Source organism: Camarhynchus parvulus, chromosome 7 (genome assembly GCF_901933205.1).
Source record: "Camarhynchus parvulus chromosome 7, STF_HiC, whole genome shotgun sequence".
NCBI lineage: Eukaryota > Metazoa > Chordata > Aves > Passeriformes > Thraupidae > Camarhynchus > Camarhynchus parvulus.
Window position 1 is genome coordinate 7,909,568 of NC_044577.1, and position 19,025 is coordinate 7,928,592.

Genomic DNA, 19,025 nt, shown 5'->3' on the forward strand with positions numbered 1-19,025 from the left:
ATGAGACTGGCTTTATGCATTTCATTAAGTAAAATACTGGTTGATATAAAGCTTCTGTTTTTTCCACTTTCTTCCCCATCCCCACACTAAACACAGTGCAAATAGCGTCTTGAATTGTTTGAGATTTGTTAGAGTCTTGTTATTCTAAATAGAATGTCTTTAATATTAAAATTCTGTATTAAAACATCTTCTCCAGATACATTGTTTCCACTTGTGTATGCGATGCCATTGGGTTTTAAACTTCCTCCAAAAATTCTACTTGGCTACTTAAAAAAAATTTAAAACTCCCCCCAGTGGACCATGTGCTATTTTTTACCTCCCACTCGTCTTTGAATCTCCTTCTATGGGAATTTGTGAAAGGTCACCTATCAGAGACCTCTAAAAAATTAATGTCTTTAACTGGCAGCTACTAAATTTGAGAATGTACTTGAACAAGGGAGGAAAAAAAAAATCCTCAAAATAACAACCCTCATCCTCCCTGAAAAACCCAAACCAAGCCCACCCTAAGAATTAAGTTCCACTGTCATCCTTATTAAGTTGGATTTAGGTTTTTCTGTACATTTTTAGCACAATCATGTGCCTATGATGGAAAATTCTATTTTTCTAGCTGTTCAACAATTATTAATAGTTAGGACATTAATCAGATATTTTTAAATTAATTGCATTTATTTTCATAGTTAGGGTAACACTTCATTTTGAGTCTTCAGTCTAAATTCTTAGTTTGGGCACTGGCTGTGGAAATATTTTAACTTAAGTAGCCTGAACCTCCCTGTGCTCAGCTCTGTTGGTAATATGAGAATACCTTTGCCTTACTAATCTATAAAAAGTTAGTGTTTTTACTGTAATGATCCTGTTTGTAGTTACTTTTGTATTTTTTTGCTTTAACTACTCATTTACTTATGCTAAGCATGTAAAGTTGAATAGAGAGCACTTAAAATAAAGCATACCTTTTCCAATTTAAATTAATCTCCAGCATACAGGTGTTTAAGATGCATAGGATTATTTAAATGATAATTAAAGATTTACTTATCTAACATTTAAATTTTTTCATTAATCTATGAAGTGATTGTAGTACCTTATTCTTAATTAGACTCATACCTTAGTTACGTGCATTAAAATCCTAATACTGTTAAGTGAACTAACTTTGCTCCTTTGTTAACAATTTTTGTAAATTATTTTTTCTTTTCTTGCAGCAAGGAGCAAATAACGCAGAAAAATTTGACTACGTAAGTTAACATTATAACTTCCCTTTTTTAACTAACTTCAGTTTAAAAGTTAAAGATGGCAAGGGAATTGAAAGTGAAATTTTAGTCATAGCCTGGGCTTTGTCTTTGTAGATGTACTTGGTTGCTTAAACATTTAGTTATTTGTATTGCATTTATAAAATGGTGTTGCTGGATTTTGGGTAAGGCTGGGTTGAAAGTTCATAACCTTTTTATATGTAAAAATATTGCTTTTCCTTGTCTTTGACAGGTGATGCAGTTCATGAATAAAATGGCTGGTAATGAGTATGTTGGATTCAGTAATGCTACGTAAGTATTTTTTATTCACTTACTAAGGTTAGGTGGAAAGTGGTTCAACTGATAACTGATATTTTGAGCCTATGACAAAGTTCAGTTATTTGCATTTCAACCAGCATTTCATCCCTTTTACTGGAGGGTGTTTTTCACTTAACAATTTACAACCAAAGTTGTGCATGTCTCTGACATTGGTGGGGCAAAATTTCACCTAAAACTGTTGGTTACCTCTTTGAAAATGTCATTATTCTGTCTTAGTGCTCTGTTGGTGCTATGGCAATGAGAGCTGTAAGTGCAACTCTTCTCTTCCTGGCATTCATATTAAAAATTAAACTCTGCATGTTGATGGCTGCATAGCAAATGTTTAGGAAGCATAGTTGATACAGCTGGGACTCCTTCTGCTTTTTTATTTTGCATATTTAAATTCTTTTCTCAAACAAACAGTTCCCCTCATAAACTCAGTGTATAATGTTCTAAAAATCTTGAGAGCTTTTTCAGGCAGCACAGGGTAAATCATGAAGATTCCCTTTAGCAGAGTTGCTTCCAGGTTGCCAGCTGCAGTGCATGTGCAGCGCCGTTTTCCTGAGCTTTGTTTCAGTAAAAGGTGTGTGCTGCAGAAGGAACCAGGCAAGTGTTCCTCCTTTAGGTTTCATCCTTACCTCAGTCATCCCAGTAAGGAGTGCAGCCATTTGTCTGACCTGCTGTGTGATCCTCGCATTCCTGTGCTTTGGGCAGGGAACAGTGACCCTTCCACTGTCCCAGTGTGGGATAGTCCATCCTGCTCTGGCCTATTTAGAAATGCTTCCAGGATGAGGATTTTGCCTTCCTTTGCTTTCTCTCCAAGTCAGCTTGCGTTGTGTAGGTAACCAGTACTGTGTGTATTTGGATGTCAGTGCTGATTCACTCCAGCTGAGTGAACTGGGATGAGCTGCTGTGGCCACTTCTGTCCCATTAGTAGAATATTTGTGTTCAGAAGTGATGGATCCTTTACATGGAATTTTACTGAATTACATTATACATCTTGAGTTCAGCGATTTTTGGGGTTTTTTTGGAAAGTCTGACATGTTGCCTTGTCTTTTTTTTTTCTTTTTTTTCTCTTTTAGGTTCCAGTCTGAAAGAGAGAGTGGAGATAGAAACTTTGCAATTGGCTATTACTTGAAAGAAAAAAAGGTTACTTTTTTTTTCTTAAGTGTATTTTGAAGATGATATGCAGGGTTTTATTTGTAGTCTGTGAAGACTTTTAATTTATTTTAAGTACAGTATGGTACAAATTCATACAGGATATGTCTTACAAGTGTTATTCAAATGCTGTCATTTAAAAAGTGTGATATTTATACCATTCTAATAAAATACCTCTAAATATTTTTTAGTAACACAGTCATGGTAATTTGTTTTATTTGTTGTAAAATGTATAATCTGTGCTGTAGAGGTGACTTTATAAAACTCCTGGATGCATTTTTCCATTTGCTTATTTAAAGATGTTAAAAACTATACTGAAAAATATTTTAGTACCTAGTTTATTGATATTGCTGCACTATGTTTTTTTTGTCTGATGTCAGTGAGTATTTCTACTTACTACATTTAAACATTTATATTAAAATACACCTAACGCTTAGTATGCTGACAACAGTGTAGCTAAAGTTATGTCTAGCTAAAAGTGATACTTAAAAAACCAATGATTTTATCTAAACACTCTTTCTTTTTCTTCCTCAGTGCTTTCCTGAAGGCACGGATATGGTTGCTATACTAGACTTCTATTTTCAGGTAACTGACTTTAAAATTGAGACTCAACCATAGGCTTAGAATTGCTATTATAAGCAGTAGAAGCTGATTTGTGCCTAGACATGGAGGCTTTAATGACGTGCAGTTAAATGTCAGCTTCTGTTCAACTCTGGAAATGACAGATGTATGTTTGATGTACCCAGATTTGCTTTTTTTAGGTGATCTACTCAGCTGTCTTTGTTGCTAATACAAACTAGCAATAGTCTTTAAACCACTTGAAGTTAGAAGCTTGAAATGTCTTGTATAACCTCAGTGAGTTTGACGAAACACTTCCTCTTTGGGTTGCTGCTTCTTATGGTGCTGTGAAGTAGTTTAACCTCTGGGACTGGAGAGTGCATGCTGAGCTGTAGGCTTGAGGGAGTGCTACAAGGGAAGAAATGGGAATATCACCTCCTTTTGGTTTCATTCAATGCTTTTGAGTAAGAATATATGTATTTTTTCTCCCCCTCCCCCCCTTTTCTTTTTCACTTTCAGCAAGTCATTTACAACTGTCACAAAATGAGAACTTGCAAGTGTGAGGTATTTCCTCAGTAAGGGTTTCCTAATGTTTAAATGCTCACAACTCAGCCCTGCTGTGCTTTGTTCTCAAGAGGCAGTTCAAGTTGTGTTACTGATTCACTTCATCTGGGAGAATTTAAAAGAGGAAATACAGAGTTCTCAAAATCTGTTTTTGACTTGGACACTTGCTGTTACTTATGCAAATTATAAGCCATTATTTTCAAAATGCAAATTTTATTTGAGTTTTTTGTGTGGGGATGCACCTGCTCTCTTATATTTAGATTGGATGAGTGTTTATGAAGTAAGGTGTGTGTGATTAGCTGTAGTTGACATCCTGTTGAGTTAGAAACTAGGTACAAGCTAATAGTCTATTCTGAACTTGTGACAGAAGACAATGTGTAATTTACTTGAATTTACTGTGTAAAAATGCTTTTTAAATGCCTTGTATCCCACTGCCTGATGTATTTTCTAAGTGGAAGCTATTCATACGATAAGAAATGCTAAAGCTTACTTTTCTGATGTGTTTTAATTTGGCCTCATTTTTGTGCATTCTGATCTCTGATTTAATGACCATGTGTCATTCTTTCTTTTTTCCCTTGAAAAATCCCCTTTTCACTCCATGCTCAGGAAAAGGGTAGCTCATACACGAGCAGCATTTCTCTTTTCCTGTTAGGGTACAATGCTTACCTTTCCAACACTCAGATCCTACTTAAAAGTCTAGTTATTTCTTTTCTTTGGGTTTTCTGTAATGCTCCTTCCTCCCTTTTGTGACTGGGAACTTTCTGAGCAGGAATAAACGTATTTGCCTATTATCTCTGTAAAGTGAGGATGGATTATTCTCAGTTTAGACAAACGAGGTACAGAATGCAGGTGCTTAAACTGAGAACCTAGAAACAATTTTTTTTTTGAAAGTAGGTGATATTATGTAATACTTCATATGTTTAAAACACAGTTGCCATTTTAGATGCGTCTCTGACAATCTCTTGATTTGCAACTCCAGTTGATTGGACTAGGATGTATTGAGTTTGGCACCCGGAAAATAAGAATTCCAGGTAGTAACTACTCATGCAAACGTGGCTTAGGTAACTTCATGAAGTATCATGTAATGACTGTTTGGCAGAAACAAGAATAGGAGCACTAGTTTGTTTACTTTTTAGAGCAGCATTTCAGCTTCAGGTTGAAACCAACTTATCTTTTGGTTTCTGCAGAAATGAGGCAGCATCAGGTGATGGCATCTTATCACATTTCCTGATGTGTCACCAAAGTATGTATAGTCTGTACTGAAGCAGGGATCCTGGGAAAAACTATGGTGTGGTTGTATCATTACTATATAAGAAATTAAATATGAGAAAGGTGAAATAAGGCTGCATCAGCAGGAAGTGCTGGAATTAACACTTGCATGTGCTAGAATTTGCAGCTTTAAATTGTACTTCTAGTAATGTGTGGGATCTTCTAAGGCTTTAAAATAAAAAGAACCCACCACACGAAACAAGCTCAAATTGAAAAAAAAAACCAGTCATTCTGTGGCTTTGCCATTTAAGCCGATGCAAAATACTTTTTTAGAGATTGTTTTACAGACCTCTTCCTCTCAAAGGAACATAAGGGGGGTGGGGGGAGGAATCAAGCAGAGACACTAACCCATAAAAATACTGTCCCCAGCTTTTAAGAGGGCTTACAAACACTGTCACTGGGATCTTTATAGTACAAAGATACAGACTGTAGTAATTGATGCTACTAGCGTAATCTGTAAGAAATGTTATGCTACAGGTGATTCTGAGATGTTATTTTAAGATTTCAGTATTTTGTTGATCCTGCTGTAGTTGGCCTTACTGTGCTAGAAGTACCAGTGCTTATAATCTCTATTTCTTTTCCATAAGCTTTGCTCAATAGAAGTAACATGTGAGTCAGCAAGTGTGATGGCAGCAACCCTGGCCAATGGTGGCTTTTGCCCAATCACTGGTGAGAGAGTCCTGAGCCCCGAGGCAGTCCGGAATACCTTGAGTTTGATGCATTCCTGTGGCATGTATGACTTTTCAGGGCAGTTTGCCTTCCATGTAAGTACTTTACAGGTTTTAATTACAGCTGACCAGGAAGGTTAATTTCTGCTATTTTTTTCCTATGTTTTAGGGGTTACTTCCTTGCTTTTGAGGCAGAGGAGAGGGTGTTACATGAATTATTTAGAAATTGAGCACACTGTAAGGGAAAAAACTCACCTAGGATTCATGACACTGCTAGTGTCACATACCTTAGAGCACTCTGGCTTCACTTCTGGGAATCCTTTTCATATCAAAACATAAATGCTGTTCCTTAGGAAAGGCTCTTCATGAGAGCAACAGGAACTGAAAACATGGCTGAAGAAATCCTGCTATATGGGAGTCAAGGATAGCATAAAGCCTTTGCAGACAGTTGTTTTTTCTTCAGTAACTCAGGCTCAGAAATTGTCTTTATATGTGTGAAAATGGCTGTCACACACAGCACATGTACTGTGCCCCTGTTTTCTAGCAGTGTGTTCCTTACATGTTTATAATTCAAGATGGAATGTTATCTTATGCTTTCAATATTTTTTGCAGCATTTTTAGTTTTTCCTTACTGCATACACGTAAAATTGATTATGGTGCATTGTGTGACATAAAAGTTGCTGCTTGGAGAGCTGTGAGGATATGTGGCATGTTAGTTCCTATTGAAAAAAGTAATGCCTTTGTTCAGATTGTAAATAAGTCGGTTATTGTATGATGTCACAGATACTTTCCAATTTTCTTGTGGTTTTTTGTTTTTTACCTTTTCCAGTCAAGATTTTTACAGCTTCATTCTACTACCTTGTTGCAAGCTATTTGTGAGACATACACTTGTGTATTACTGCTTAGTCATAATTACTTTTTTAAAAAAAACAGATTTAAATTATCTTCTTTCACACTATTATTGCCTCACTGTATTCCTGTGAGCAAATAGTTTTATGATTGTGAACCTTGGATTGTCACAAACTGCATCCGGTTATTGTTTATCTAAAAAGAGATAAGTAATTATGCTTTCCCAGTTTCAAGTGGCCTTCCAGATACACGTTTTATTAATGCTACACAATAATCTTCAGGAAAATGCTGATGCATTGTGTTACAATAGTGAGGAACAATTGCAGAGGCTGTAATTCTCTGATTATTCTGTAGGTTGGTCTTCCTGCCAAGTCTGGAGTTGCTGGTGGGATTCTTCTGGTTGTTCCTAATGTCATGGGCTTGATGTGCTGGTCACCTCCTTTGGACAAGATGGGCAACAGTGTTAAAGGAATTCACTTTTGTCATGTAAGCACCATTGCCCTTGGGGTTTTTTGGTTGTTTGGGTTTGTTTTCTGGGTTTTTTTTGCTTTTGCAGCTGATGTTTACTGAGTTTCAGTTGGCATAGCTGAGATCTAAGTCAATTAAATAGTGATTTCTGATTGTTCCCTACATAGCAAGTTTCATTTGATTCAAGGGTGAAAGTCTAAGAATAGATGTTTGGTTTTTAGTAGTAAATAGCACTTGATTTCAGTGAGCACTGAAGTATGATGCCAGAAACACTGGAGAAATTGTTGTGGAAAAGCTTTGAGAAGGAACACTTCATGGGGAAATGAAAGTGCTGGACTCCAGTATATTGCATTAAAAACTGTAGAGCTCTATTTATAGACTTTTTTCCCTCTCTTGTCATAAAGTGCAGTTTTCAAAACACCGGAAATGCAACTCTTATGTCATTGCAATAAAAGAAAAAGACTGTAATGAAATACTTCCATTCTGATGTATTTTTAAGCTAATTTTTGTAAACCATGTGACATAAAAGATGTCTTCATAGATGATACCCAGATGTTGGGCAAACTCTTCCTGGCTTCATGTTGAGCCAGTGAAAGAACTGTGTATAGTCTGCTGATGGGAGCATTAGAAGCAGGAGAGTTTTTGGGGAGGGCTTTGTAATGATTAAGGTGGTTTGTGGGAGAGGAGAATGTAAAAAATTTCTTCCTTTTTTCTCCCTAAAACTGCCTTGTAATGATGATTGCTTAATTGTAAATGGGAGGTGGAGCAGCAGTTAAAACTTTTCATGCTTCTATTTATCTAACATTTACACAGTTTCAAATTAAGAAGTTACTGATTCTAAAGTGCTTTAAATCTTCATATTAAATGGTCTGGTAACTGAATTTTAAATCCTAGAATGGAGGAGTAGGTGAAGGATTTACTGCATTGCAATGAGACCTAAAAACTGATACATGATTGTGGCATACAAGTAACATGAATGCAAGTCACTTTTAAAAATAGAACAGCATTGCCAAGTTTTGTAATTATAGCCTTTCATGTTGTAATTCAAACTGATTGAGAATCCATTAGGTCACTCATTTCCTTCTTTCATCCTTTTGATCGAAGTTTTTCTGTTCCTGAAGGATTACATATAGCTTATTTATGCTTTTAATTCCTCCCTTTTTTTATCTAAAACTCCAAACCGTTGATATATGAGTTTTACCTAATGGCAGAGTTAGTTTTTTCCTGCCATTTTTTTGACCCATCTGGAATGTTCATGAATTTAGGAAGATGCATAAAACAGAGCTGATGTTCTCTGAGAAAGCAAGCTGCTCTTAATTAATCTGTTTGGGTATTGTTAATTTTGCATAAACGTTTGAAAAAGCTCTGACTAAACCCTGAATAATCTTCATTTAGCAGAGTATTGTCTTCAAGTAGGAATTTATGAAAATGGGTATTTTGCAAATTTTCTCCTTGTTTCGTCCTTCTGTAAGAAGGAAGAAAAGATATTATAAAGGTATTATTAGAATTTTATCCTGATAAAATTCTATTTGTTATCTATTATGTTCAAAGTGCCTTGTGGACATGGGTATTAATTTATTAAATAAACTTCCCTTCTTACTGGTTTAAGTTACTAGCATATGATGCAAAATGTAAGTGGTAGTATTATTATTGAGAAGCATTTGCTATCCCATGCAGATAATAATGCAAGTTCTCTAAATGCTTGCAGGATCTGGTTTCTTTGTGCAATTTCCATAACTACGATAATTTGAGACACTTTGCAAAAAAGCTTGATCCTCGCAGAGAAGGAGGTGATCAGCGGGTAAGTTACTGTCTGTCTGCAGTGAGTATTGCTCATAGACTTCAGAGGAAACATGGCAAATTCTTCTCTAAGTGCCAAACTGCTCAATGACATGTATTGCATCAAAGCTTTCACATCATCTAGTTAGTGTACATTATTAGTGGACACTTACCTGGTGGACCACATTATCACAGGGTTTTGTGTTAGAAGAATTTATTACTAGATTAGTAACTCCATTTCATGCAGTTCATCCCCCCTCCTAGATTAGGTAGATGGTATCTGATGGAGGTTTCCAAGAGTTTTACTGTACTGGTTGCCTTTAATAAAGACTTGACCAGCTGCTGGGCTTAGCCTTTCTGGTGTGTGCTGCAACGCACGAGATCTGTGTTTAGCTGTATCTTCACAAGAATATCTCTGACACCACACGACCTGCTGAGAGTTGCACAGGCAGTAAATTCAGGCATGAATAGTGCTGCAGACAAGAACCTGCTATGTAGGGAGCAGCGTAAGCAGTGTCTGGGAATGAACTGAATCCACTCCAGCTGCATTTACAAATGATACGAGCTTGAGGGGATTGAGATAAGGAAAACCTCTTTGTTTTCAATACCATTAGTGTTTTGACTAAGGCATGAAAATTTCAGTACAGTAGAATGATTATTAAAGTGCTTCTATTTGCATGTATGCATCTAAAAATTACCCAGTTTTGAATTTAATTTTTTTATAAGTGGAAAAGAGAAACTAACAGTTTATGTGAAGATCTGAAACACTTGAGTCTGTTAGCAATGACTGCAAGTATGGATTTTTTTTTCCTTTAAGTACGCTAATAAATAATGTATGTTGCTTGAACAACTAGCATTCCTTTGGACCAATGGACTATGAGAATCTCCAGCAAGAACTTGCTTTAAAAGAAACAGTATGGAAAAAAGTGTCACCTGAATCAAACGAGGACATCTCCAGAACCGTAGTGTATAGAATGGAAGGTCGGGGAGAGCAGAACTAAACAAATGGGTTCTAGTTCCATTAAATTCTTCATTTTAAAAACCCTCAAGCATCTCTAGATTTAATTTTGATTTGAATATTGTTTACCTGGTGTTTCATTTATATATACATTTTTGTGTAAATTTTGTATGCTATACCAAAAAGATTGTCAAAGTTCAAGGGTGTGTGGGAAAAAGCATGTGCAAACAAACCCAAAGCTGTAAACTGACTTTTGTAGTTACTTAGAACACATTTAGGTTAAAAAAAAAAAAGTAAAGGTAAATCTTAGTGTTTTCAAAGATACATACCACTTTTGTGGTGTATCTGTTTATTTTTGTTTATATCTGACATTTTTAAGTATATGAACTTTGAGGATGAGCAAAAGCTTATGTCCACTGAGCAGGGTCAGCATGTAAAGATATAATATTAATTAAAATATAAAATAGTATTTGGCAAAATACAGCAAATTCCTGAATGTCTAAATAATTTTATATTAAGTGGAGATAGGTTCTGAGTCATATTATTACCATATCAGGGTTTCTTTAATATGAGCTTTCAAATTTGGAGAGAAATGGACCTTTTGCATATGCCATGCTAGTGAAGATTATTTTTTCTTTTAATCAAACCATTAATAATTATTAATGCTAATGTTTTAATAAAGAGAGCAAAAATGGCTGGGCAGGAGTGGGAGAAGTGGGGAGGAGGAGGAAAAAACCTGTCTTGTTTGCAAGTTAACTAATGCAGCAGAGAGATTTCTGCCCCAACTATTTGGAGTGTCTCTCTTGCTGCCTGTGCTGCCAGCTGGTAGTTATGACTCAGAAATCTGCCTTACTAATAGTGCTGTGCTCCACCCTGGAAAGGAATGTAAGCAATCTGGGGTTTTAGACTGGTAACCAACTGAGCAGTGAGCAGGAAATATGTTCACAGGGAAGCAGATAGGTAGATCTTATTAGGACTGTTTAGAGCTGTTTTTCAAACAGTAATGTGTGCATATGTTCATATATGAGGTTTCACTTACACAGGAGCAAATGCTTAAGTTATAATTAATTGCTGTTTTTTTGGAAATGATTTTGGGTTTGCAGCTCTGTCAGCTTACTGAGAAAGAGGACTTGCATTTTTCTACAGGCAGCTGCATCTCTTAAGCTGCATAATTTGATAATTTGAGTATCTTGAGTAGGGTGTAGCTCCAAATGATATATTTAAGCTTCAGATAGGCTCAATAGGCAGTTCTGAACAGAGGTCAACGACTTGCTAAATTCTTAACACTTGCAGGAATTAGACTCTTAATAATGCAGAAAATCTTAGAAAAGCATTCTCTATAAAAGTTTTCTCCTCTATAAATATGCAAATAATCTGATGTGTCCCATCCCTAGTACACATCACACAGAGTCCTGGTTTATCAAACTGCACAAACTTGTCCAAGCAATGAAAAATGGTATTAGCTGGTAGAGGATTTTAAGAGACAGTGACAAACAATTCTGTAGTAACACCTTCACCTCTTCTCTCTGCTGCCTTCCCCAGTCCCTCCCTTTTTTTTTATCTAAAACTCCAAACTGTTGATATGTGAGTTTTGCCTAATGGCAGAGTTATTTTTTTTTCCTGCCGTTTTTTTGACCCATCTGGAATGTTCATGAGTTTAGGAAGATGCATAAAACAGAGCTGATGTTCTCTGAGAAAGCAAGCTACTCTTAATTAATCTGTTTGAGTATTGTTAATTTTGCAGAAACGTTTGAAAAAGCTCTGACTAAACCCTGAATAATCTTCATTTAGCAGAGTATTGTAAAAGGATGGGTTTCCTGTCTTTGAAGCCTAGGATGGAAATATTTAAGCAAAACAATACAGAACATCAATTTTCAGTGAATTTGATGCCCTGCTGGGATAAAGAGGTAAATCTGTGGTGGAAATGTCAGTAATAAGTGTCAGTCATGAATTGCTGAATAATAACTATTTTATAATCTTATCTCTGATGATAAGGTTAGGTTTGTTAGTGCTTATCCTCAAAATAAAGGCAAAGTCTTCAATTATAAAAATGTCTTGCCTGTTTGAGGATTTTGCAGTAAACTAGTAGCTACAGAGACATAACAAGTATTCAGATCCTGCAGATCTACTTTACCTGAAATACCCTCCGTTGCAAGAGGGAACATAATGTGTCTGTGCTGCTAATGGAAAGTATTTACAGTGGTGACATGTTGCTGGATGACTTGCTGATTTAATTAAAAATGGAAAAGGCATGATGCAGGATTTGCTTGGTCTGATTCTACCCACCTTGATTTTTAGTACTGTTTGAGGCCACTTCTAAAGATGTGGTTGAAGATAGATGATTTTTCCACATGTGGTAGAGTCAAGTCCTGCATACAGGAAATACAAAAATAAGAAAACAACTAGGTCTTTAATATGCATAATAAGAATATTTAGGGTACAGCTTAAACAATCTTTAAATATACATATATATATATTACAGTTCTGTAATATATGCTTTTGAAGCCTGCCTCAGAATCGAAGGCAGCTTAGAGCTAGGAAGGGTTGGGAGGAGACTCCTCTGAACCAACTGCTCTGTAACTTGCCCACACTTGTAGTTTCTTGCCCTGGCTGCCACGTGTGCAGATGGCTCCTGTTCCTGCAGGGCACCTGGGGGCCAAGGTCACCCACCACAGGCCAGGGCCACTGAGGTTCAGTCATTCCATGTGTGAAGTCTGCAACGGTTCTAGTGTTCACCTGTGCTACAGTAATAGCAATTCTTGATATTCAAGCATTTTAGCTGTTTGTTTGTTTTTCTTTGTCAGCATCATTAACATTTCATTAGAAATGTAAATGCTTTTTAAAGATTTATTTTAGCATTTGTGTTGTACCTTTTGGCTCAGTTGTTAAGTTACCTGTCTCGTTTTCCATTTTTCATTTGCATTGTATGTTATTTATGTATCTTGATTTCCAGCATGCTTATTTTTGTATTGTTTAATAAATTTATTTTAAGCTGATTTTTTTATTGTATTTTTTTTTCTCTCAATGGAGAACAGATTTGTTCAGACACATTTTGTAGATTGAAGTTGAGATAGTGAGTATGCTGTTCGAAAAAAGATTCTGGAAGAGTAGGTGGAATAAGCAGTTTTAGTTAAACCAGTCATTATGAGCTTTCCTAAGATTTTGTAAACATTTTATACAATAATCTAATTATTTTTCTGTTTGAACTGTTGTCTTAGAAAGTTGAAGGCAAAAATCAAGCTAGCAAAACTTTGTCGCCATGACTTTTTAAATAAAGAAATCCTGGTGCGGTAGAATTTTAACATCACTGTATATTTGTCTGGTTTTGAGGATACTGATTCGGTCACATGGAAAATGAATGGTTAATGGTGTCAGTGCCAGTGTAGTAAATGCTGATCCTGAGCATTATGAAGGGAAAAACACAGCTTGTAATAAATCATGTGTAGCAAGGGAGGTGGTCCAAGCCCCACATTGTTCTGCCTCTACTGAGGATGGTCAGAATTGTTAATTTAGCTTTTCTGCAGATTGGTTTATAAGCTGAAGTTATTTTTTCTGTGGTTGTAAAATAAGCTGTATGTTCATTATAGTTAAAGACATCACATATCAAAAGAGTTTATTCTCTAGAAGTCATAAAGGTGATGAAAGGAAAAACAGTAGTAGGTACACATAGCAACAGGTAATTTACTGTGGAATTATTTTGGCTCTTAGATTTTGGTTTTCAGCATGTATTTGTGTCAGAAGACCAATGGGTGGGTAGATGAATAAAAAGGCAATGGATTCAGAGGAGGGTGTGTGGGAGGGGGGATGGACTATGTTGGTTTTTTATTGCTCATGTGTCTCTTGGTCTTGATACATACATGTCATTGATGCACAGTAATTTGTGAGCAAAGGAATTAGTTATGAGCATAATTAATGTATGATGCTTTGGTACCCTAAACATTGTTTGTAGGCTTGCACTGTTTTTTCTTTTTTTTTTTAATTTTAAATAATATTTCTGTAGTTTTTTTGAAGGTTCAGAATCAGTTATTGCAGTGAAACAAGAATAAACTTGTTTCAGCAGGGTGCTTATTAGAATGATAAATACACCTAATAATTTGCCTTCAGTGCAGAGTCTCCTTGAGGATTTGAGTTCACATATGTCTATGGTGGTTGGAGGGTTGGCAAGAGGCTTTAAATTGGGTATTAATCTTAACTAAAGCTATTTTTTTATCATGCTGGCACCTTGTCTGTTCCACATTTGTCTAGTCTGGAAAGTGCATGACTAACTAATATATGTAAAGACATGGTTGAGTCATGCACAGCCCCACTTTCTTCAGGAATTCATGTCCTTGTGTGTTGAATAATATAAATAGTCTAAATTATTAAACTACCTGCCTTGAATCAGGCATGGTTTCTGATTTGCTGTTTGCTCCTAGACAGTATTGTGTGCAAAATTAAAAATGCCCTCTTGTCTTTTGGTTTTCCTGCAAGTAGGAGTTAATTTTCTTGCTGACATCTAATCTTGCTTTATGCAGACTTTTTGGTATGACTTGGACATTAAACATTTAAATGGTTTTGCAAGACTTGAGTGGCAGCACTGTGCACATGGCTCAGCTACTCCTGAAAATGCCATGTGCATTTCTCCTGTGCATAGCAGGGATACCTAATGGTCACATCTGAGGCTGCAGCTTAGCTGAATAAAGCCTGGAATGGAGTTGGGTGGCAGAAGGGGTGGGAGCAAGGTTGTTGAGTATTTTGTTTGTTATTTTTGGTTTTTTACCAGTTTGATTTGAACAGGACTTAACTGAGTCAATAAAGCTGGCATGTGTGCTTGACTGAGGCCAAGGCAGGTGGATGTTTGGAGAATAATAGACACTTTGCACTTCAGCACTAGAACTGGGGAGGAAATGGGGTTGAAGGAAGGACAAGGGGAAAAGAAAGTAATTCCAGCATGTCTTCCTCTCCTCAAAAATGTTCCAGCCAAGCAGACTGATGCATTTTGTGCTAAACAGGCACATGGGGCAGCGTATCTGCTGTAAGGTGCTGCTTCCTGTTTGAGCTGCTGCTCTGCTCTGATTCTGACTCAGCTGGCACATAGCTGTGCCTTCATGTGGTTTTACAAGCTCATGTGCACACTGGGAATTGGACATTTATCTCCATATTGTACCTTGCCTTAAAGGTCAGATTGACTCAGCTGGGTGCAGTTATTGTAACCTATCTGTATGAGGTTCAGGGAGCACTAGTGACTGTCAGCAACCTGAGAAGGAAACCACGAGGTCACAGAGGCTGGGAGGGATCTCTGGAGATCTGAGAGTCCAGCCCCTGCTCAAAGAACCATCTCGTGTCACTTGGATTGTGTTGCTCAAGGGTTTTGCCAGTCAGGTGTTGAAAACCTCCACTGATGAGGTTTTATCATCTGGCTGGGTGAGTTATCCCAGTGCTTTAATGCTTTGATTAAAGAATTTTTTCCTAACCTACAGTTGGAATTTTCCTTTCTGTAGCTTGTGATGGTGACTTCTGTGTTTGCATGGAATGTGATGATCTTACCATCATGCTGTAATCTGTTGGCTTTTGGAGAGTCCTAGAAGTGGCATAGGTAAAAGTGGCTTTTGGGCAGCAGTAACTAGGATTTTCACTTCCTGCTGTATTTTTCCTACCAGATTCTAAGTATTTTTTCATTATGTCATTGAGAATGAAGTGATTTAGGGATTTGAACAGGCCATATTCCCTTTATTTTTCTATTGAAGCCCAACAGGCTGAATGCAGACGTGGAAGTGTGCTATTTGCTGAGGGATGGCATGGTACTGTTAGGGCCCCTTGTGATCAGAGCACTTGTCAAAACAATGAACTGAGAGCACAAGTGGAGTGATAGGAAGAGATAATGTTACTGATTTCCTGTTGATGTCATTCACTAGCCCAGCTTTTTCCTTGAGGCAGGCAACTTTATTGTTTGTTCAGGAATTACTCATGCAATAATCAGGGGTTTTTTGGACTCATAGACCTGCTTTTGGTTATATGTGTAGCTTTTACTTTCTGAATGGAAAGTACATTTCACACTTCTTTTAAAGGACCTCTCTCTTAAAATTCCCCAGCCTGTAATTATTGCAAACCAAATAATTAAAATGTAATCTTGATCTGAGAATTAAAGTGTTTTGATTAAACATGTTTTAAAAAATCCCATTGCAGAGCAGGATTAACAATTATGATTGAGAATTTAGAAAAGCAGGCTAAAACAGCTGAGTATATTTTATTCCATATACCAAGGCTGCTGGGGAGTAATATGACTGTTTGCAGTGTTTAAAGATAAAAGCAGGGAGGCAAAAGATTTTTTTTAAGCTAATAAATATTCCCAATACGAGGAAAACATACCTTTCAATACAAGGTATAGAATACATAGCCTAAAAATAAGAAGTTTTAGAGAAACTTGATCCTAGTATTTAGAAAGAACATTCTCAGCAAGAGTAGAGTGCAAGAATCTGGGAAGATTTCCCCATGCTGCTTTCAGCCTGTAGGGTGGAGTCAGTCTGTTGGTAGTGCAGGTGCCCTGCATCCTTCTAGAGCAAAGTCCTTTCTTTTGGCTATAATTCCAGTTCCAAACCCTGTATTTAGGAGTAAACTGTCATCCACAAATTGTGAAGTGCCTACAGTCTGGGAAGCAGGAGCATTGCCCCACTCTGCTCTGTTGTGTGAGTATCAATGGTGTCAATAGGTCCTTGAAAAGGCAGACATCCTTTTGTCCTGTGTGCTTAACACAGCTCTGTCGCTAAAACACCCATCAGCATTCCACTGGATTCATGTGACAGCGTTGATCCCAGTCCTTTGGTCCTAAATCTTGCCCTGTTAGTGATGTCTATATCCATTACTTCAAAGGCTCTTGTTATTTTGCCCTGCATCCAGGATCCATGGCTTAGCATTCATTCCCCTTTTTAAGGTTTCTCTGTATATTCCCTATGCTCTTTGTTGCAGGACTGTTAGCTGAGGTTTAGTCTTTGAAAAGGCTGAAAAAGAGCTACCAAAGTAGGTATAACATTTCTGTGATAGTTGACTGCAAGAATTGTTTTACTATTTCTTAACTTCCAGCCATCATTGTTTGATGGCAAAATGTTTTATTGCTGATGAGAAATGCTGAAAATGTTTCACAGTGTGGAGAAAGTTAAACTCTTTAAAAGGGTCGTTTTTTAACAAAAATTGGATGCTTTGGACATTGGTGTCATCACTGAAGTATTTCCATCCAAGCTGCTGATGGCAAATGCATCCCGCCTAGAAATGAAAATTTGGTCTTCATCTTAAAGGGTGGAACTCTTCATACTTTAGCTCTTTCACTTGATCTAGTAAACTTTTTGTTGAAAGGATTAATCGACCTACCATTCCTTTGTCATACTGTTCATGGCCAACAATGCAGCAGTAACACTTCGGGTCATCCAGGACAGGAGCCAGGCCAGATTTTTCTATGACTCCCTCTTGTTAATTTACAGCTCTGTGGAACTGCCTGATCCATTATTATTCACTACTGCTATTCTAATTTGGTTTTCTTTAGGTGTTCAAGAACTTCTCTTGCTGGCACAATATATTGAGTTTATGAAAGTCCATGAAAAATCTTCTTAAAAAAACCAAACAAAGTGGAATCAGCCAATTTAGCTCTTAAATCTAGTGAAGGATGATTCAATCCTCACTTGATATTTTGGGTGTCTTTCCAGTGATGTGCTTAATTCTGTTGTTTCCAAAAGCCAAAGGTGTCTTAATTCATTGGTACCAGAAGAAATTGGAAACAGCAGGTGGAGACAAGCATGGCCATGCTCACTGTAATCTAGTGAAGGCAGCTTTGGTGCTCGGTTTTGTCTCTTCTTCCCAGTATTTGTACCTTCTGAAATCAACAGAATCATCCCCAAAATAAAGGGATGGGGTGGATATACCCATAGCAACGTGGATATTAAGCAAAGGATAAGACATAACAAGAAATTGTTAGTGAGTAGCTCTTTAGATCAGCTCCTCTTCTGCCAGGCTCAGCTGTTTGTCCAGGCACACATGGGAAGGGGCAGGGAAGCTCTCCAGCCACAGCATTGTCATCTGAGCACTGCTGAAGCTTCAGTATTAGGTACTGTAAGGCCTCCTGTGTTGAAAAATTTAGGATGATCTGTTGTTCAGGGGTATCTGTGACAGCAGTGTTGGCTGGGTCCATCCTAGTACTTCTTGGCGCTTCATATCAGGCTTTTTTTTCCTGGAAGTGTTTTCCAACTAAAGAAGCATCTGTTCCTGGGATCCTGTAATCTAACACTGATGGAGTCAATGGCTCTGATTTCTGTGGGTTTTTTTTCTTTGTACCCCTTGAACCCAGTTCATCATTAGTATTGGTTTTATCTGCTGGAAAGGGGAAATACAAACCCAGTCTGCTTCCCACAACATTTCCTGCTGTCCTGCTCCTGATGATGGCACTGGAAAGGAGGAACTGCTCCATCCACACGCCCTGGACATTCTTATGATACTATGTAATATTTTCTAGTAAAATTGAGTTGGTGTGCCTTGATTCCTGGGGGAGAGGCTTGTGTGCAAGGATCCAACTACACTTCCTTTTGTGTGACCCACCCTCCACCTCTGGAGATCAGGTTCTGGAGTGAGGATTAGTGAATGGTTGTTTCTTCTGCCTCCATCAGGGGAGGCAGAGGTGGGAGTGGGGCAGTTCAGGAACATGGCTGGTCAATGTTCCAGCTTGTCTCACCCTGTGGGGTTTGCACATCTCAGGAGTGGAGTAGATGGGCATGGTCTTTGTGAAGGAATCTCAGTTGCAGAAGGTAAGTTGATGTTTCACTTATTCTAGTAAACATTTTGTTTAATTACTTAACTCTTAATTCGTCATGATTAAATAGTCTTATCTGTAATTTAAACAGCATCAGTTTACTAATACTTCAGAATTAATCAATAGTCAGAACTGTAAATAACAAGGCATTACAGATTCCCAGTGTGTGTTGCCATGAAACAAGGTTTCTGCTTCCATGGCTTGTCATCATCCAGGGCTGTTCTGTATTTCAGGCACTTGAGTAAAACCAAACCTAGCATGAAGCAGCCTATACCTATGGAATCACAAACTATATTGGAAACATAGATGATTTCAAATTTCATTTGCAGGATTCTAAATCTCATTTTAAAAATTAGAATAATTAAATGTAATAATGTCTGGGCATGCACTGGCTGAATTAATGGTAGAACTGAGCTCAGTCCTATCTGTGACTCTTTATTCTG

At 37.3% G+C, this 19,025-nt stretch overlaps 1 protein-coding gene across 1 annotated transcript in view; it reads left to right on the forward strand.

Annotated features, from left to right (window-relative positions):
* The window catches only part of GLS (glutaminase), a 59,777-nt gene that overhangs the window by 25,974 nt on the left and 14,778 nt on the right, over nt 1–19,025 (forward strand). Inside the window, 7 exon segments of the mRNA XM_030952917.1 lie at nt 1,194–1,226; nt 1,474–1,532; nt 2,621–2,687; nt 3,231–3,281; nt 5,675–5,851; nt 6,959–7,090; nt 8,781–8,873. Coding sequence (XP_030808777.1) covers nt 1,194–1,226; nt 1,474–1,532; nt 2,621–2,687; nt 3,231–3,281; nt 5,675–5,851; nt 6,959–7,090; nt 8,781–8,873 — 612 coding nt within the window.